Source organism: Propithecus coquereli, unplaced genomic scaffold (genome assembly GCF_000956105.1).
Source record: "Propithecus coquereli isolate 6110/MARCELLA unplaced genomic scaffold, Pcoq_1.0 Scaffold188, whole genome shotgun sequence".
In the NCBI taxonomy this organism is placed as follows: Eukaryota; Metazoa; Chordata; class Mammalia; order Primates; family Indriidae; genus Propithecus; species Propithecus coquereli.
Window position 1 is genome coordinate 5,041,192 of NW_012143634.1, and position 21,478 is coordinate 5,062,669.

Genomic DNA, 21,478 nt, shown 5'->3' on the forward strand with positions numbered 1-21,478 from the left:
GATCCTACTGCCTCAGCCTCCCGAGTAGCTGGGACTACAGGCATGTGCCACCATGCCCAGCTAATTTTTTTCTATTTTTAGTTGTTTGGCCAATTTCTTTCCATTTTTAGTAGAGATGGGGTCTCGCTCTTGCTCAGGCTGGTTTTGAACTCCTAAGCTCAAGAAATCCACCAGCCTCGGCCTCCCAGAGTGCTAGGATTACAGGCGTGAGCCACCGCGCCCGGCCTAGAAGGCCAAGTTTTAAAAACTGTTTTTAAACCAACCTAATGTCAAACTTCAGTATTTAGTAAGAGATTCAAGTGTGACATTATATGTTTTCTTTTGGTTCTAGCCTTTAATTTTCAGTTCATTCTTGACTTTAAAAAAAAAAGCACTTAAATGTAAAAATTCCAGAGTTAAACCAGCTTCCCTATGATATAGGCTATTACTCTTCTTTTTTCACAGCCCCAAACTGATTTTGTAATGACTACTGCCCATCACACTGCAGCGTAGCAGAACGGCAATTAAAAGCTTAAATGTGGATTGAATATTGATAAATTACTACCCCAGCACCTGAAAATGTAAGTGTGGCTCTTGGTTACAGTCTGCTCTCCTTCCAAAATAGGGTTTTATCTTCCCTGTAAGAATGAGGTATCTGGTAACATCAGTGTAAGAAGCATACTTCGAGTGCCTAATGCTGTGTTGGTAAGTGCTAAACAATAACCCAACATCCAGCTTAACTAGCACTTACCTTACTGAGTTACTGAACCAAACTTCAGTAGCTATTAGAAAGGGCAAACCTGTTACCATTTTAGTGCAAGTCTGAGCCTTTCGTTTTTGTTTTTCTATTCGTTAAAAATTCCACCTTGAAGCAACAGAGAAAGAAAACTACAACCTAACAGCTTGGTATTTAAAAACAACTTGATAGTTTCAGCTTTTAAATCTCTTTAGTATATTCATGGTCTTAATTTTTGACTAAGTCAGACTTCCTAAAGAAGGTATGTTTAACATTATGGTTTGGGAATCTGCATAAAGCCCATTTGGCTAGAAAAGATTCACAATAAATGCTTAAGACAACATTCTGAAAGCAGATGGCTGAAGGAATTACTAGTACTACTGATTAGTATTTTCCATAAGAGAAGGTACTAACTCACCAAATTTAAGCAGTCACTATCTAGGTTTCTGATTTTAAATACATCCTGAAAAGTTTTCCTCATCACTCAACAGAACATGCTAGTTTACGTCAAGAAATATTATCAGGGACACATCCTAAACATATAGACGCCTTAGAAGATGGATTAGGAAAACTCAACACACATTGTGTCCTAAATGTTGACCCATTTCCTTGGCCCCTTGCAAATGCTTCCTCTTGCTAACAGCCATTGTGCAGGCAGCATTTAGGTACGTCAGAAGGGAAAGCAATTCTGAACCTCTATGAGGCAAATGGTTTCTTCTCTCTGGTCCCACCTAAAGCACTGGATTTAAGGATTTAAGACCCGGCCCAAATTATCCTTACTTCTGAACTCCAAAGTGTACGCAATGTTCTAACGGGTGGGGAAGAACTAGATGAGAACATGCCAAAATTCACAGCAAGTGATTTAAGATGATCTAAGCAACACTGTTAATACATTTCTGTTCCTCATGCCAAAGTGAATTGCTCCAAGGGACTCCATGAAAAAACTCTTTCCAATGTCCAAAGTATCCATTTTGAATACTCTTTGACATCTATACAGTTGAAAATAGAAAAAGAATACAATTCTTACTGTTTTGCAAGGTGGCCCCCACCAGGTTACCTTGGGGAAGGGAGGATAGCGGTGTGGCAGGAAGGCCAACGAAGCCAGTTAAGTAGGGAGTGCTTTGCCAGGGCAGCTGAACAGTACCGGAAAGCCAGGAAGTCTGCTTGGTGACACAAACCTATCTCGACAGGACCACTTATACAGGGCACTTCATTAATAATCTGATGACTCCTCAAAGGTTCAATTCCATCAAGCCTTTTCTTCATAAACTTGTAAATTGGCCAGTTTTGTTAGCGACTACACATAAGAATAGGATTTCTAAATTCCACTAATAGAAAAATAAGCAATGTGAGAAAAGCCCACCACAATAAAAATCTTCTATTTCCAGATATAGAAAGATTTTTGCCATGACATGGATTACTACCAGATGGGCTTTCCCACGTTTTAATACCCCTGAAAGTCAGTGATTTTGCTTACTGGTGCACCTTGTAACCAATGGCATCTTTGATTTGATGGAATATTTGAGAGAAATATATCCTCTCTAGTGTTAATGGGGCAGAATCAGACAACCAATTTTATCTCAGATAACGGGTAAAACGATTCATTGTTCTCTTGAATTTTGCTCATTTAAATGGAATGCCTTTAAAATATCAACTGTTAAAAAAACATGGGTCTGAAATTTGTTGTACAAAGTTTTAGTGTGGTTTAAGAACATTTTCCTTGAGATTTTGCATCCCTAAAGACAAGTTATTAAAACCTTTTATGTAACCCTAACTTTAGTAAGAAGTTTAAACTTTGGGGTATACAGATAAACTCAATTTTTTGCCTACCTGCAAATTATGATTGCGATGAAGCAGTTTAAAACACTGGCAGCTATGTAGATTTTCAGTTAGGTGTATTTGTGTAGCTAAAAATACTTAAAATCCAAATTCAAATGGTCTAATTCAACTACAAGGAATTTTCTAAAACTGCAGAAAATAAATACTAGTCTTCTGTTTTTCAAAAAATTATCAGCAAAATTAAATCTAATGAAAATTTGGGATATTTCTTTAGCAATTCTTGAAGTAACCCAACTTTAGGAAAGTGCCACAGGTTTTCTGTGGAAGTCATTTCCTTGGAACGTAACAGAGCTATTTTTTAGATACTAAAAACAGAGCAGATGGAACGTACTGATTAACTGAATTTTTGCTTCTATAACTCTCCTTAAAACATGACCTACTTTATTTCAGATTTACAATAACTTTGAAACACCAAACTGTCGAACTTGGCTTTGATGGCAATTAGATCACAACTCAATTTTCGAACTTAGATGTGAATACACTTTGGATATACACAATGACGGTTGAATTTCTTTCCTTATCAACATTTTCCTTTTAAAAATTCCCTATTACACCTCTACTTTATCTTCTGTTTAGAAATCTAAGTAAATAAAAGGGAAAACCAAAATTTAATTTATAAAGTTTTATTTTTGTATATGTGCTAAATCTTAGTAACTGAACAATCTTCATGTCAGTCTGTTGGCTTGTAAAAGGCTAAGAAGTGTGTGACTTGGGTGGTGAAATTTCCTTTTGGGAATCTGGATTTCAAAATAAAATTTCACTCATTTGCAACTTTAATATGTGGTACACCTCCCCCCCCTTTTTTTATACCTACAAATTTGGAGGTTAAGTGCTACATTTATGCAAACGTAAAATAATTGTTATAAATACAATCGGCAGCAAGTTAATACATTTAGCACTTTTATAGTGATTTATCACACTCAAAATCTTATTTTCAAATACTAAACACTCACGTAGGCGCACAACCAATTCTGGTTGAACCCTACCATGAAACCAGTACTGAATGGTTTATTTTCTCAGTAACACAAAAACTGGGGTGAGGGGAACATTGTTTTCCTTTATCGGCAGTATGTAGTACCTTCAAACTAGAACTCAAAACTGGGCACTTATAATGAAAAGGCAATTTTCTCAGCCAGTTATAATGCTAAATAAGGCAGGATATATCCACCAAATTAACCACAAAATTCAGCAAACTAGTAGTTCATGGGAGAACATAAGCTGGAAAAATACTAATAAAAAACTGAAAGGACTACTTTGAAGTAGTCATTTGAATATTCACAGACTGTTGCTTTCATTTACAAATGTAATTCAAATAAAAAAGGCTCCTCATCTTTTTAACCACTACTAGGATTAAAGACTTAAGCTATCATTCACTAATAAAAGTTAATCATGAAAAAAATAGAAAACATTTTAATAATTCTAAATTTGTATACATAACAGCTAAAAGACGCAAGGCTGGGAAATTATCACTGAGAGGAAAATCAAGGAAAAAACCCTAAGTACGATTATGTTCTTATTTCTGCCTCTACAATGACGAACATGAAAATTCGGTTGGTGGAGGGCTTAGAAACAGCAGCAATATGGTTTTTACCAAGTTGTGCACTGAAATACTTAGATCCAATAGGGCAAAGCCCTGGTTCACACAGTTTTAACAACTAAAATATCTTCGGTCTTTACGTTAACATATTGTCTTCTATAAAGTAATCATGCCACTTAGAATTCTGGTGGGTATTTCTTTCAAAGGAAGACTAGTGATTCCGAAAACATTTTAAGCAGGAAATATATGGCTCAAAAAAATTAGTTGAGGGAGAATCTAATCTTTAGGCACTTTGAAGACTTGAAATTTAAAATGTGCCATTTATGTTCAGAAAAAGACCTCAGAATCACCATTATGTTGCTCTTATAATAACATGCATCTTAAAACTTCTGGTTATACATTAATGCTTAAGAGTCAAATATAGAAAATAATTTGCACAAACAAAACAAACTCCGTTCATTTTCCCTTGCTCCTGGTCACAACACAGACCGTTCTTCCTCAAATGGAGGGACAAATGATCCAGAAGCCCTCATGTGCAACAAAGGGGCTTGTAAATTCAAAGGAACCAAAGCTGGGATCTCCCTCCAAGGAGAAAAATTCACAACCTTTTAAAATGTCAAGTTTTTTTCTTATCTAGGAAGTCATTAAAGTTTTTAAATTAAGTACATTACATTTTGTTAAGCAGGAAATACAAAAATTGCCCCTCAGATGGTGAGATGGTACATTTAACAGTAAGTAACTTGTCCAAATAAAGTTAACCTATTTCACTCATTGAGGAAATGTATAATCAAGGAACTTTTAAATGAAGACTACCAATTGGAATCGCAAGCATTGTGTATGACTTTCGTTCAAACTTAAATTCGGATGTAATGTACTTAAAAGTAAAAACAGAATCTATCTGGTGTCAGAATTTCCTAATATTAACAGAAAACCTAGAAGCACAGATTGACTACAGAGTACTGCAAATAAGATACCCAAAGCTTTATCTTAAATACCTGCCCCTTTTAATCACAAAATAACGCAATGCTGAATTTTGTTTCTGCTTTGTTCAGTTCCAACTATAGCCTTTTGACAAAACATTTGCCTATTAACTAAATTGTAAAAAATACAACCAAGCTTGTGCTCATTAAATATACATGTATATAAAAAACATACAAAAAGTACAAGATTATGTTAGGAAACTTTTACAGTGTCAACATCCTGTTTTCTCTAAATCTTTAGTAAAGGGCCAAAGGTCAAATCTTTCTGTGCACAAAAACTCAATGCAACTGAAATCCTGAATTCAGTGTCATGCCTAGGCATGCTATGCACAGAATTAATTTTAATGTGCAGTCCTTAAAAAAAAAAAAAAAAAAAAAGGACAAAAAAGTAACCAAAAAAACCAAAAACACCACAGGACAAAAAGTTCTTCTTAAATCAAATTCTATTTGTGAATTCAGCAAAATAATTTCTATAAAATAAAACAGCAAAATATTTAAATAGAATAGGGTGGGCTGTATCTGTTTGTAGGGGTATTTGGTTTTTAGACAGGTGCCAAAAAATTACACACATTCAAGTTACCAATTCTCTTTTAAATACAGTATTAACTGATGAGTTCCTTATTTTTAATCAAATGTTTATTCTCAAATTGATACCTCAATTATATCAACTAACCAGTAGTTTCTTTTTTAATTAGACCCTGCTTTGAACGTTAAACTTTTTGGAATCATGGAAAGGAGCTAGGACAATTCTTGCTTTCAAGTAAAATTGTGACTGAGCAGAAAGTCAGCCAGACATCTTGGTGCAGAGGTACTCCAAGTACTGTGGGATTCTGATGACTTCCACGTCCCTGGGATCCAGCAGAAGGAAAGTTTTAGAAGATTCACCTAATAAGCTCTACCAAAGAAACAAAACAAGCACACCAAATACAGTCTTCTATTATGCTCCAACATCTTGGCATAACAAATTTTTGCATATTTGTTTTAAACCTTTTAAAATTCCCATTACTGATACTTAAGTGTTCTTTACCCCACCCAGAGATTGAACTGTCAAACATTAAGGAACAATATGTGCAACTGAAAACAGCCTGTTTGTCACATTTCTCCCATTGTTTTATATTTTATATTCTAGGTGTAAGAAGGAAAAGCTCTGAGCAATACAGCTGTCACTTTGGGACAACTGCTGTCATTATGGTAATTTTTTCCTCATTGGCTACACTAACTTGGTGTGAAGCCATGCTAAATGTTACAGCATAACTATAGCTTCAAAGTGATTAACCTAATATCAGAATAAAAAGGCAATGAAAAAGATCTAGAAACAATGTTACATCACCAATTTTCCACATCAACCAAATAATTTAAAGGTTACCAGCCTTACATTGCTCATAGTAAAATTGACTTCAGTGGCAAAGAATTAACATGAAACTATTGGTGTGGCTGACATGGATGGGCTCTGTTTTGTTGCTGTTGGTTTATTTTTTGTTTCTGTAAAGGAGTTGATCCAACTGCCATGAGGCAGGCAACACTGGTTGCAGAGTGCAGTGGGTATAACAAGAAAATTAACTTTTGTAGTTTTCATAGATCTGTGAGTCTCATCAAGAAAAAAGTTTCTTGCTTAAGAATTAACAGTCAAACATTAATATACTATATACACCTTTGCCATTTACACATTAGCATCAGGCCATTTATTACAAAACACTATACACTTTCCACTGCAGGCGGGTTATATATTGACAGCAAATTTCTGCAGATAAGACAGTGAATAAACTCTCCACTCCATGTTGATTAGGAATAGTTTTTTCTAGTTTTAAATATTAGCCAGACACAGAAAAAGATTGGACTGTAAGGCCTGGGTGCACAGTCTTGATGGAACCAGTTTATTATGTGCATTTCACTGATCCTTGGTTTGAGGTGGGGATACTTCTTCACTGCCTTCGTAATTTTCTTGTGCTCGTTGGCCAGTTCTCTGAGGGTTGTTCATGTGATGTGCTGCTGGGCCTGTATATGGCTGTCCATGCACATGGTTATTCTGGGAGAGAAGAGATCTGCATGTTAAAACTTTTCACGTAGTAAATAAGTTCAAACTCATGGGCTGAAGTCTGTAGAAATGTAAACTTTACTCTTTAAATACACTTGGATTGATACAGTGAAAAAAAATTGGCTTTAAAGAGAAAAATCCAGTATAAATGCAAACCCCAAATCCCTAAATAAAAGCAGTGATTGTGTAGGTCTGTAGAAATCTTTGGCCAAAGTGATTTTTAGTGCCAAAAATTATTTAGACTCAAGTCCAGCAAATAAGGGATTAGCTCATTACTGCTCATGGTCAAAAATCTTCACAAAGAATGATCTGTGAGCTAGAACACATCAATTCTGACTTCCACGTGATAAATCTGATTGATTGACCGTGATATAAGATCTGCAGGAGCAATAACCCTGAACACAGAATAATGTGAATGAAAAACAAGACAATGTTCAAGATGATAAAGTAACCAGGCATGATTAACATGAACTTTCTTAGGGCTGAGGAAAGTTAACTTTTCTGCTCATGATTTGGTTCCTTAACCTTTTAAAATGCCTGAACCCTACAGTGCTCTCATTTTTCTGTACGTGCCCACCAGCCAAGCCAAGATGATTTCAGGCTTTATTTTCTACAATTTGTATGATGAAAATTAACATGTTGAACATGCACTTCCTAACTATTGAGCATGCTTCTATCTATATACCCTGAAATATAAGAAAGAACGCCTTAAATAATGTTTCTCAATATGGTCCCCAGACCACTAGCTGCAGTAGCAGCATCTGGGAACTTATCAGAAATACAGATTTTCCAGCCCCATGCAAACTTATGGAATCAGAGCCTCTGGGGTAGGGACCAGCACTCTGCTGTAACATGCCCTCCAGGGGACTCTGATGCCGGTTCAAGTTTGAGTACCACTGTCTCGAAGGATCTGATTTAGTCACATCGAGGTTTTAGAAAGAAAAGTTCTCATTTAGAATGTTTCTTCATCTAATTTCTTTTGTTATTTATTTATTTACTTTACAGTTAGTCACCTATGGAAATGTGCTAAATCTGTTTTTTCCGATAATTTTTCCTGTCATTGAAATCTGTAGCTAAGTAATCAAGGATCTCTTACTTCACTGCCATATCTTTTTTTTATTTTTTTTGAGACAGAGTCTCACTCCGTTGCCTGGGCTAGAGTGCTGTGGCATCATCCTAGCTCACAGCAACCTCAAACTCCTGGGCTCAAGCGATCCTCCTGCCTCAGCCTCCCGAGTAGCTGGGACTACAGGCATGTGCCACCAAGCCCGGCTAATTTTTCTATATATTTTTAGTTGTCCGGTTAATTTCTTTTCTATTTTTAGTAGAGACGGTGTCTCGCTCTTGCTCAGGATGGTCTCGAACTCCTGAGCTGAAACAATCCACCTGCCTCGGCCTTTCGGAGTGCTAGGATTACAGGCGTGAGCCACCGCGCCCGGCCACTGCCATATCTTGATGTCTCTGGAATCCATCTGCAGACTTAGCCTAACAGGAAACACCATCATAATCCTTTGCACTAAGCAACGATTATCATTTTATGTTGACATGAATTATCACTCAGTTTAACTAACTGTAACTACTAGCACAAGAAGGACACCTACTTGACAAGGGAAACACCACAGAGGCAAGTTCAAACATGCTGCACCAGGACCCCACTCCAACCATTCCTCTTCTGATCATGTCCCCAAAGCTAGTCAATTCCTCTATTACTTTGTAGTCACAACAAAAAATTTAGCCATCCTCTCAAATCAAGCATAAAACTTGGTTCTAGGGGATAACCACCACAAACTGACTCCTGTTTACCTGTTGATACTGAGATCCAGGTGAATGGGGGTACAATGGGGCATCTTCAGGTGGAGGTGACTCATGCTCATCTGGGGCATCTTGGTCATCTGGCTCCTAATTTTTAATATTTAAAGGTAAAGAATTATGTAGGAAAATTCAAGTTTATTTTTAACTTTCTATTTGAAATACATCTTAAAAATATATACAACTGACCCCTTGATAACTTTACTGCAGATAAAGTAATAAAAAAAACAAAACAAAACCTGATTTGGATTCTCTCAGAAATACATCTGAGGCAATTTCACAGAAATTTCTCCAGAAGAAGGCTCCCTCATTATCTTAAGATGACACACTGTAAACATTTTTTAAAAAACCTTCAACATAATTTTTAAAATACTATCATTAATACATAAACACTGGCCTATAAAGTAAAGAATTACTTTGCTTTCTTCCATTTCTATCTGCTGCACACTGGTGACTTTTTTTACCTCCTCTGGACAGAGTTCACAAGCTTTTGCAAGTGTCATCCTAGCACTATGTGATCTCTCCAAGAAATAACCATTTGATGTTTCGTTGCTTTGCACTGGCGGAGACCAATTGTTGTAAGTGTACTGAGGATTGCCAGTATATGGTCTTCTTTCTAGTTCATCTCCAAGCCATTCCACTGCCCAGGTCCACTTTCTTTTAAGATCTCCATTGCCCTTCAAAAGAAAATAAAACCATATACGTAAGAGGATTTAGAATACTTTAAAGTTAACTTAAAACAACAACCTTGAATTCTCATGATCTTCTTCTTTTCAAATAGAATCCTTATTTTTGATTCAGATTCCTATAAAATTATAAAAATTCTCACCTGCAGGATTTGATAAGCAACAGGACAATTACTAAACAGAGCTACCATACATTTTATACACTGGTATGCTCTTTTTTGATAGTGATTCTTAGAGCGCTGGATTGTGTCAAACAGCCCATCTCTGTCATCTGGAATTCCTTTAAGTGCATTATGAATCCTGAAAGAGAACCAAATATAAAATAAAAACTTATAAAATCTAACAGCAGCTAATATTTATTGAGTGTCTACTATGTGTGATTCAATAAATGTCTTTGATTTAGTCATTTAATCTAACACTAGATAGTAGGTACTATTGTAAAACCCTTGAACAGAAGAGGAAATGGGTATGGGGAATTAAACAGCGTGCCCCAGGTCACATGGCTGCCTAGAAGTCTGACTGCAGAGTCTGTGCTCTTAATGACTTATTACCAATCCACAATGATCTTGCTATATATATAATTTAAACACATTACCAGAAGTGAATTCAGGATACTCAGAGTAATATAAACTTTAAAAAAGTTAACTAATAACTAAGTTTATGACTGCTGTAATTGAGAATAATTTGCTTTACATTGGTTCCTTTAACAAAACTACATTGCTGAAGGTAAGTTAGGATCCAGTGATATAATCTGGACGTACAGAATTAATTTGAATTCTGATAATGAGAATACATGGCAGGCAAAGCAATTTTCACAGGCAATGGTACCATTTGGCTGATTTGCCAATAATATAGGACCTCATCTCAGCCTTGCCATACTACAACACAGTAATACATAGCAGCCAAGTATTTCCTGTTTTTTTCCCCCAAATAATCAATTTAAAAAATGACTGTAGGGGTAAAAACATGCCTTGTTTCTCTTGTGTTAAAAACATTACCTGCCAATAAATGAAATGTGGTAGATATGTCCATACAATGGAATAGCATTCAGTCATAAAAAGGAATGAAGTACTGATAAATGCATGGATGAACCTTAACAAATTTAAGTGAAGTGAAAGAAGCCAGACATAAAAGGACATACATTGTATGATCTCATTTCAGAATAGGCAAATCCATGGAGATTATAGAAAGCAGATTAGTGATTGCCAGGGGCTGAAAGGAACTGGGAATGACTGCTTAATTGGGTAGGGGATTTCCTTTTGGGATAATGAAAATGTTCTGGAATTAGACAGTGGTAATGGCTGCATAATATTGTGAATGTACTAAAAGTCACTAAATTGTACACTTTAAAGTGGTTGAAATGGTCAATTTTATGTTATGTGAATTTTACCTCAATAAGAAAACCATAACCTAGACAGTCAGAATTTAAAAATTCTTACATACAACTACATATTTTACTCAATGTAAAATTAGAATGTTCCAATTCAAAAAGCAAAGATTTTTTTCCCATTACATGCATTCATCAAATCTGTTTTGCTTGGAAATCATTACTTCACCAATTTTGCAAAGTTTAATCATTTCAGAAAAATCAAGTACAGACCTCTTGCTGTTTAGTCTGAAATACTCCATGTCAATTTTGTTTTTATCTTGACTTTTGACGAGTGATAATGAAGTGTTAAATCTATTTCTGCCATATCACATTTTCTTCCCATTTAGTATAAACTGGTTTCAAATGCCATTTTTATCAATACTATCTTTGCCTGCCTTGTTACCCGATGCCTAGCAGTGCTGGGCACGTGGTAGACACTCCATAAATATCTGAACATTATTGACTGAATGAACTAAAAGCTCACTATGACAAAATTATTTTCAAGCCTGGGCTAGTGATTCATATAACAACACTTTACTAATCTGATTACACAAAAGGCCATTTCCCACATTTAATCCAGCACATGTCTTTGCCATTATCACTTGATCTAAAGTAAAAAAGAGAGCTAAGAGACGACTAACTGGTTTAAAATTATAAACGCTTATAGTATATAAAAAAAAGAAAATAGTGAAAGTTAGATTTCATTAAGACCAACTTTGAAGAAAAGTTTCAAGTCCTTTGATTGTACTGAGAAGGGCACTGAATACTACCTGAAATAAATGGCTATAGTTTGGAGCTACTAAATTTTGTCTCATGAAAATTGATTTTTGGCTTAATGCTATTTTGATAGTATTAATTTGTTTGAAATCTATAATGGTAAATTGGGAGATAATTTGAAAATACTAATTCATGAATTCTGATTCATGACTGCATTTGAAATCCCCACCGAAACTCCAGATTATAACTTCTCTAAGTATTTTGTTCTTACAGAATTTGTTTTTGAGTTTCTGTTTTATTATACTGACAGATGGGAGGCAATCTGCTATATAGATTCTGAATTATTTCCCAAAATAAACCATTATACTATCTTCCATGGGGGAAGGGAAGTTATACAACCTGAGAGTTGTCAAATTCCATAATTTATCATCAACTATATAACTCTTGGAATTAAAGATAATATATTAAGTTTTCACTATAAAAAACCAAACAGAAGAATTCTGGGGGAAGCTTGAGGGCCAGTTAAGCTGGATAACCTTAGTTCTTAGGGGGGAAAAAAGTTAACACACTAAAACTTCTCATATACTAAAAATCTACTTATAATCGATCCTCATTATTTGCAAATTCTGTTATTTATGAAAATGATTGTTTCCTAACCTAAACTTTACTCATAACTGCAGCAAAACTAATACCCAAGGTGCTTTCTTGAACATTTCTAGACACATGCAGAGCAGCAAAAAATTCGAGTTGTCCAATATGAATGCTCCTAGCTGAAGTCTAACAAAGTGACGCTTTGTCTTGTTTCAGCTTAAGCTGTAAACAAGTGTTCTTTGTGGTCTATTTAGTGCCACATTTTCCACATAATTGTGCTTTTGTTGGTGATTTCATGTTTAAGATGGCCCCCAAGTGTGTAATGCCGAAATGCCATCTAATGTTCTTAAGTACAAGGCGGCTGTGACGTACCATACAGAGAACATGTGTTAATAAACTTAGTTCAGGCTTAAGTTATAGAGCTGTTGGCTGTGAGCACAATGTTATGAGTGAACAATATATATTAAATAAGACGACTTTAAATAAAAACACAAATAAAACAAGGTTATGTATTGATTGGTTGATAAAAATGCAAACAGAGGCTTTCAGAAACCTAACTCTGTATTTCCTCCTAGGAGCAATGGTTCACTATCTGCTAATTCATTGTTTGTGGTGACTTTATAGAATGTAACTACTATGAATAATGGGAATTGACTGTACTTTCCCAGGGACTATTTTTAGATAACCTTATTACTTCATGTGACTAAAGAGTACTTCGTGTTACTTCATGTGACTAATTCTAATGTAACTAATGTAATATAATCCCAAAATAATCCTAGGGAATCACTAATAAAATTCAAATACTTAACCAAAAGCCTATGCTAGTGTTCCTCAATTTAAAAAAATCACCTGAAAGAAAAAATACATTAAGTATGAAACTTTGGCAATGAGAGAAAAGAATAAAAAATGAAATAAATGTGAGGGAAGGGGAAAACTTGTTATTCACATTGGTCATAAGCCTTTAAAGATAAAACATTCACTAGAACTCCAAGAGGTTTAAAAAAAAAAAAAAGTGTGGTGACTGCAGTTTCAGTTATGTCTATCTAATACCTGGGTAAGTCTAATTATTTCTAGTAACAAAAAAAGAGTATCCACCTGTGAGTCTGCCAGGAGTCCTCAATCAGTAAGATTTGCAAAAGCAGATCCAAATAGGGCCGGAGTTCATAAGTATAAGAATATGCAACCTACAAACAGGTAAGACATTGTGAATAATTTAAAGGAACAACCAATCAAATTACAGAGACATATAAATACTTATTTTCCTTTAACCTGCCAGAGAAGTTCACTGAGGACAGTAGATGAGAACTGAGGATTCTCCCAGCAGCAAAAACGAAGCAATTTGACGGTTTCCTCTGAGTTACTGCAGTCTTCAATGATTTTCTTCACATAACTTGTTCTCACAAATAAAATGTCAGCCACATTCTGCTGAATTGGCATTATAGGTTGTGATAAATTAGGATCACCAAAAGGATTGGGAAGAGGAGGATTACCTAGAATACAGATTTGTCTTAAATGAAAAACGAATACATTTGTCTACAATAAGAATACAAAGCTTTCACCACAGAAAACAGCCTATGAATTTTTTGTTTTAGGAAAAAACATTTTAAAACAAGTTTCCTAAGCACAATGAATAAAGTAATATTATGCATTACAATGATCAGATACACCAAGATGATAAAATGCAAAATTTAAATAGCAACACTGGCATTTAACTATATAAAAGGTTAATTCTTACACTACTTCATAAACATGGTGTCAACCTCAATAACAAGCAGACAGAAAAAAGATCCCCACCCACTAAATGTGTGAAAAAGGTATAAGGACTCAAAATATAAAATATTCCAAAGCAGAAACCTTCCTTTAGACTCTTATTTTACATTTAAATATCTTCAGAATTACATTTAATCAAGTACTATATACACCCATCAGTATTTTAAAAGAATGGAGCATTCAACTTTACCATTGATTGAAGACTGCATTCTTGACGAGACATTGCAACATCGGATCAGCTGTGACACTACTGAGTATAATTTGCCTAATTCAGCATACTGATATTTGATTGGAGGACCTGGACCTTCATCTAAAGACACAAGCATAAAGGTAGCAGGTACATTCAATTTCAGAAGCTGTGTCTTCTCTGCCACACCTAAAATTAAGGACCAAGAGGGGAGAAGCAGGAAGAGAGGGGAAAAAAACACAAGAGGAAAAAATTTAGGATGGCAAGGGCTTCTTGAGTAAAAAAAAAAAAAAAAAGTAGTTATCCAAAATATTTGTCTATGATTTTTATGATCAGAAGGATATCACTTTTACTTAGCATTCAGAGAATTATTTAACTAGAACAGAAAACTCACCCGTTGAGTGTAATTAGATTTAAGTATTAAAATTGTTAAATAGTGACCATGACTGACATTCCAATATGTCATAGTCTATGGCCTGAAGAGTGTAAAGGGATCAACCTAGACTGCAACCCTCATTGTAAGGAGGACAAAACAAAAACAACTAAATTAAATGAAAAATAAGAATTCTTTTTTATAAATTGCCTGCCTCTCTTCTTTCCTCCACAGCCAAATTTCTTGAAAAAGATACCTATATTTGGTCTACTTTCTGATTTTCTATTCCTCAACCCATGCCAATTTGGTTTCTGTCCCTCTTCATGGTATAAAGCTAAGGAACAGTTCTCAAGCCATAAACACTTCCTTTCTGGATTCCTCTTATTTCTTTCTACCTCTTCTTCTTGGTCTTATTTGTGAGTCCTTCTTCCAGCGTCTCTTAGAAATTGATGTTTCTCAAAGTTCCCATGCCAGACTATCTTCTCACACTGTGTGCTTTTCCTAGACAATAGAGCCTGCTCTCACTGCTTTATGTTCTAGCTATTTTCATTCAGATGATTCCACAATTACTTCTAAGTATCTTCCATTCTACTGGATTATCTCCATTTGGTTGTCACACAGGATCAAACTTAATCTACCAAAACTGAACTCATCTTTCTCCCCATACACAGTTATCCTGTGCTTCCCCTCAGTAAATGGCACCACTACATGCTCAGTTGCTCAAGTTGGAATCCTGGGCATAATTCTTCACATCTCTTCTCTGCCTCCTCCACTGAATATACAATCACCAAATCCACTGATTCTACCACGTATAAAAAGCACCATAATCTGTCCACTTGTATCCCCACCACTGCCAGTTCCCTAGTACAGGCCACAATGATCTTCTACCTAGAGATCATTTTAACCACCTCTAGACTTACTCCATTGTAATCTATTCCCACTATAGCCAGAGAGATCTTTCTAGAAGGTCTGTTCAAAACCCTACAATAGCACATCAATGCCTCAGGGTGAAGTCCAGACTTGCTCACAAGGCTGGCCAGAACAACATGATCAGAGACTCCTGCTACCCCCATCTTATATCAATTCTAGTCAAACTGCATAACTTTCATTTCCTCCAATGAGCCATGTCAAGTTTATCCCAAGTCTTTGCAGCTGCTCTTTACTCTGGACAGAAAACTCAACTAACCAATTCCCACATCAAACTCACCATTAAGTCTTCTGTGCTTCCCAAATCTGGTCAGGTCCAGCCCCCCTAACCCCCCCCACTTCATGAACACTTCCATAACACTTTGTATTTATCCTACTATAGCCATTAACATGCTTTATGGCAACCACCTTTTTGTTTGCTTCCATGTCCCATTAGACAGTAGACTGTCTTATTGCCATTTTCCCAGAAGCATAATAAACACAGGTCTACAACCACTTCATTCCAAAAGCTCTTACTATGAAGTTTTTTCATAAAGTTGGTGTCATAATGTGTTTGGTGGGAAAACCTAGACTGAACTGACAAGAGGATATTTATAGTCTTTATTTCTCCCATCAGTGTGAATATTCATGTTTTACTGTAGAAATAGTAATGTATTTGATTATAAGGTGCTTAGACCCTGCTACAGAGATGCTGGTATATGCACTGCCTTACCTTTCTTTAATCTAAACAATTCTGAATCCCAATGCATATCTGGTCTTAAGGATTTCATATGAGGGTTGACAGACCTGTATAGTATTTGCTTTTAGCAGGAAAATGTTACAAGTAGGTTACATTGTGAACCAATGATGTATATGCTTTATGAACAGGCAATATTGAAAAGGAGAATTGAACCGCACAGGACTTTTGTGAATGCCTAAATGTGGCATTTCTAAGTCTGAAATACTTATGCTTGTTTGTGTAATAAATATCCTCTTCTTTCTCAGCTACTAATACCAAATATCTCTGGTATGGAATGGTAAGGGAAAAGTAGACAAACTACAGAGACAAACAGAAAGCAGAATGTTCCTTATGTTAAAAGAGCCATGGATCAACCAGTGATTAGTAAAGGTCACACAGAAAAAACCTGAAATGACAGAGATGCTTGGGTATAGAACTTGATTTTGGATATAAAGATATATATATTTTTCCTTTTAAAATAGTTATTAAGGCTGGCCATAGTGGCTCATGCCTGTAATCCTAGCACTCTGGGAGGCTGAGGTGGGAGGACTGCTTGAGGTCAGGAGTTTGAGACCAGCCTGAGCAGGAGGGACACCCTGTCTCTACTAAAAATAGAAAACTTTAGCCGGGCGTGGTGCCACGTGTCTGTAGTCCCAGCTACTCGGGAGGCTGAGGCAGGAGGATCGATTGAGCCCAGGAGTTTGAGGTTGCTGTGAGCTAGGCTAATGCCATGGCACTCTAGCTGGGGCAACAGAGTGAGACTCTGTTGTGCAAAAAAAAAAAAAAAAAAAAAAAAAAGTTATTAAAAACTATCTGCTTCTGCTGAGTCTCCGAATCAGTTCCTAATCTGGCCATATATTATTACCATTAAGATTTTAACTGGAATGTCTCAATAAATTAGTCATTTTAGGATCAGTGAACTAATACTTGATTGACTGATAGGTAATTTTATAATTTCAATCATAGGAAATTTACTTCCCCCAAACCAACTTAAAAAACACCAAAACAACAATGGAAGAATTTTTGATGATATTCCTAACTCTTCATATCTACTCATTCAACAAACATTTACTGAGTGCTACTGTGGAAAGCTCTGATTTTTGTAATTTAGTTGGGGGGAAACAACAGAAAAATCTGAATGCTATCAAAACACAACAGAGTAAGTATAAGATAGTATAGTGTAATTTTTAGGTAAGTACTAGTAATCACTGGAAAGAAATTATCAGATGATGTTAGTAAAAGCAGGCTACATTGAGAAGGAGAGTGTTGTGTTGTCATGCAGAGGTGACATTATCAACAGGGTGATTTAAGTGAATTCCTAAGTGAATATTTTTAAGTGACTATTTATATTATCCTTAATTTTAGTTTACTTCAATAAAAACTTATGTATAGACCAAGTCCTCTACCTAAATTTGATATCACAACCACCAGGGGACTTTTTGAAAATATGAATTTCTTACACCACCTTTGGGAATTCTGATTCAATCAGTGTGAGATGGGGCCTAGGAATCAGTTATTTTCAAAAAGCAGCCAGACTTGGCACTACTGCTTTAGGAGAGAAAAACATGATTAAGACACAGATTCTGACCTATCTATGTCTACTGCAGAGGTAAGACAAATGCATCGATAATTATAAAGCACAAGGTGAAAGTGCCATGTTCGGATAAAATTCACAAGTTTTATGGGAAATTGTTATTTTAATCTAGGTTATATTTTTATCACTTGAACTAAATGACTTCACCATTTAATATAATACATTAAAACAGAATTACGAGAACTTAAAATTCTTACCTAAATTGGCATACATTACAAACAGGTTGAAATACTGCTGTAAATGACGCCCGTGCTCTGAAACTTCCCTTCTTAAGAGATTTAGTACTGCTCTTAGTAAGTGATCACTCAAGCTTAAGTTGTCATAAGCCTGTAAAAGATAAAATATTACCTCTGTTTCAGTAACAAGGTGCAAGTAAAATTCTATTTGCATAAAATAGGTACATGCACATATGTTGAATACAGGCATAAATTTCTGGAAGGACTGATCACACAAACTATTAAAAAGGGTTGCTTCTTGGGAAAGGGAAAGAAGGTCTGAGGTAGATTTCATTATAAATTCTTCACACTAATTTATTAAAAATGCTAAGTCAATTAAAATTTTAAAATAAAAATCTACTTAACAGTAAGTTTATGTTTAAGCTACTGCGCATAACTGAATGGGGAAAATTTCCTTATTTTTTAAAGAGCCAATAATTACTATTCATTGCTATGCAGTAATTTTAATGGAACTCACATTAGATTGTGATTGTGTTAGGTAAATATCAAACAGATGCACATATGTTTGTGGCTTCAACTTTTAGGATATGGAATTTATTTGTAAGCATTTAATCATTAGAAAGAAAGCTACACAATTACCTGACTAGAAGGTCCAGGAGATGCAAAAGGTGAAGGACATGGCCCATCTTGCAAGGAAAAATGTGCAATAAAAACTATAAGTTTTGCAAATGCTCCCCTTACTTCTGCACTAGGGCATTCCAAAAGGTATTCAGAGAAGCGATTTGAAACATTAAAAAGGACATTATGAGCAAACCAAAAACGTACGTTCTTGCTGTGACGAAGGAGAATACACAATGCATCATACCTAAAACAAAAGAAAAAACCTATGAATATCAATTCAGTAACTTGTTTCCTAGCAAAGGGATGGGTGTCTATGAACCAAAAAAGGGGCAAAGACCTTTTACTGCTAGAGAGAGAACCAGCAATGGTTGCTTCCAGTACTAACATTAAAATGATAGATAAATACTATGACGGTCTATTCTCACAATTACAAAATAGGTGAAAATTTGTATTGTACTCTAAAAATCCATTACCAAACTCTTCTTAGGTTCAATGACAATAAATGTCCCCCCTTCCCTTATCCTGACATCTTCTGGATGAAGTGTAAAAATTATTAAATCAAAGTATTATAATGTCCTCTATATTTTTATAATTAGGAACTTAAGAAAACCATTTTAATTTTTTACCCTTTTAATCTATGTCAGAATTCAATCCAGGGAAGCTAAAGCCTAATCATTTCATGATTACATACCTAGACTTTCTAGTCTCATCTTGTAATCTTTGGTACAGGGGTGTCAAAGATACGACACAAAGTAACAGAAACAGAAGGCAGCTTCTGAATAACAAAAGGCCATACATATTTAGACTAAGTCACTATTTTAATATAATTCCTCCCACTAACTGCTACCAGGAGTTGTTTTTTGTTTTTTGTTTTTTAAATTCTGCATTCCAATTTGAAACAGGAGTCTCATAGTTTGGAAAAAATAGTCTATTAAAGAACCAAACCAAATATTAGAAGGAATGAAAATCCAAAGCAACGTACCAATCACTGGCAGAGCCACGGACTATTTTCTTTGTGTGAAATCCTGTAGTAAAGAGGAACCTAGCAGCAAGCTGAATACTAATCATAGTGATTTCTTCTGCTTCAGGCAACAGGTGGTCTTGCCCTATAAATAAAATGTAGATGTTAAAAGAAAAAATCAAATTTCTATTTTCAAGCCCTATTTTTAAAGAAGTCTGCACTGGTACTAATTTTGAGAAGTCTTTTCAAGTTACTTAAATAATTCTTACTCCTGATTTTAGTAGCTCATACAGCACATTTCAAACTAATGCATGAGTTAAATTGCTAAAATAAATGAAAGTTCCTGTTTCTGGAGAGTATACTGCTCACAGTTAACAGTCATCTTAAATATGAGTTTAAAATAATCAAAAGCAAAAATTTAGACCCTTTACAAGTGAAAACATTAATTTTATGAACTTTAAACATTTAATGCTTACTAAAAAATCCTGTAAGAATTATTCTTTAATACTAAGCAGCTAACCTCTTGTACTTACCTGGAGGAGGGGTTAAGTAAACACCATTACATGTAAGCAGTTTTTTCATAAATTGAAAATACTCCAAACTGTACTGCATTCGGTTATGCATGAATTGTACATTCTGCTTCCGTACACTTCTCTCAATGGCTGATGGCATAATAATCTGATGGGGTCTTGTGGTGATGGCAAGCTCTGATATGTATCTTACCAACTCATCATCTGGGTCTATTGTGTCCATTCGTTCATAAAAAAGTATATAAGCATTCCACCACCTTTTCTGGCGCCTGTATGACATGCGCTTCATCATGTGATCAAACACTTCTCCCATGTACTCTCCACCGAAACACTGGTTTTTCATTTCTTCATCATCATCCATTTTACACTCTGTTACATCTCCATCATCAAATTTATACCAGCGATTTCTCTCACCATCTCCACCATTCCTTTGGATGATGTAAGAATAATAATGTCCCCCACTTGCTTGACCGCTGTGTACAAGCACACCCACAAGTCTGTATTTTGTGCTTCCTGCTGTCTCACTTTCAGACTGCTCATTCTGTTGTATCAGCTGACTCTCTGGGTTTACATTATCTCCTTCCAGCTTTGCAACACCAGCAACTGTGTAAGGTTCCATGTCTAGCTCTCGAGGAAATTCAAAATAGTCATTGAACTTGATTGCACATTCTCTTTCCCAGTCATAGTCAAATCGTTTTAATTGGATAGCAAGAACAGGAGGTAATTTTTTAATCAGCAAGCGCTTTACAGTATCAACCTAAAACAGAGAAAGTTACTGGATGTTTTCTTATAATTAACTGCAAAAAAAAAAAAAAAAGCAAACAAAAAACATAACCAAAAAAACCCAAGCAAACTTTTCTTTTCCCCTTTTTTTTTTTTTTTAAAAAATAGAGACGGTCACACTCTGTCACCCAGGCTGGAACTATAGGCACAAGCCACCATGTCCTGATAATTTTTTGGGGGGGATTAAATATGCGGGATCTATGTTGCCCAGGCTGGTCTCCAACTCCTGGCCTCAAGTGAGCCTCCCACCTTAGCCTGGCCCTGCAAGCAAACTTTCAAATGATTTTAATTTATCTTAAGACTTATCTGGATTTTTAAGTGTACATAAATACATGATAATGAACATAATCAAGGCAATTCTGTCACAGTTGATTTAAATTAACAAAAACCAATAATATGGAAATAGCCTATGCCATTTGTTATAAATGGCAACTTTTATCCCTGGTTTCTGTCACTGCTACCTAGCCATTATTAATTGTGTGATGTTTACTGTCATTCCAATGAAGGTGGTTTACTGTGAGCAAACTGAAGAAATATAGTAATGACAACAAAAGCAGCTA

The 21,478-nt window shown here is 35.4% G+C and overlaps 1 protein-coding gene across 4 annotated transcripts in view; it reads right to left on the reverse strand.

The window, feature by feature from the left end:
* Nucleotides 1–5,647: 5,647 nt before the first annotated feature.
* The window catches only part of USP9X (ubiquitin specific peptidase 9, X-linked), a 131,663-nt gene continuing 115,832 nt past the window's right edge, over nucleotides 5,648–21,478 (reverse strand). For all 4 annotated transcript variants that reach the window (XM_012642819.1, XM_012642818.1, XM_012642817.1 and 1 more), the window contains exons 35-45: nucleotides 20,139–20,892; nucleotides 19,627–19,750; nucleotides 18,663–18,888; nucleotides 18,045–18,174; nucleotides 14,239–14,424; nucleotides 13,548–13,768; nucleotides 13,374–13,462; nucleotides 9,745–9,901; nucleotides 9,380–9,592; nucleotides 8,910–9,005; nucleotides 5,648–7,097 (exon numbers count right to left, since the gene is read on the reverse strand). In XM_012642819.1, coding sequence (XP_012498273.1) covers nucleotides 6,960–7,097; nucleotides 8,910–9,005; nucleotides 9,380–9,592; nucleotides 9,745–9,901; nucleotides 13,374–13,462; nucleotides 13,548–13,768; nucleotides 14,239–14,424; nucleotides 18,045–18,174; nucleotides 18,663–18,888; nucleotides 19,627–19,750; nucleotides 20,139–20,892 — 2,334 coding nt within the window. In that variant the 3' untranslated portion in view covers nucleotides 5,648–6,959. The remainder of the gene's footprint in view (nucleotides 7,098–8,909; nucleotides 9,006–9,379; nucleotides 9,593–9,744; nucleotides 9,902–13,373; nucleotides 13,463–13,547; nucleotides 13,769–14,238; nucleotides 14,425–18,044; nucleotides 18,175–18,662; nucleotides 18,889–19,626; nucleotides 19,751–20,138; nucleotides 20,893–21,478) is intronic.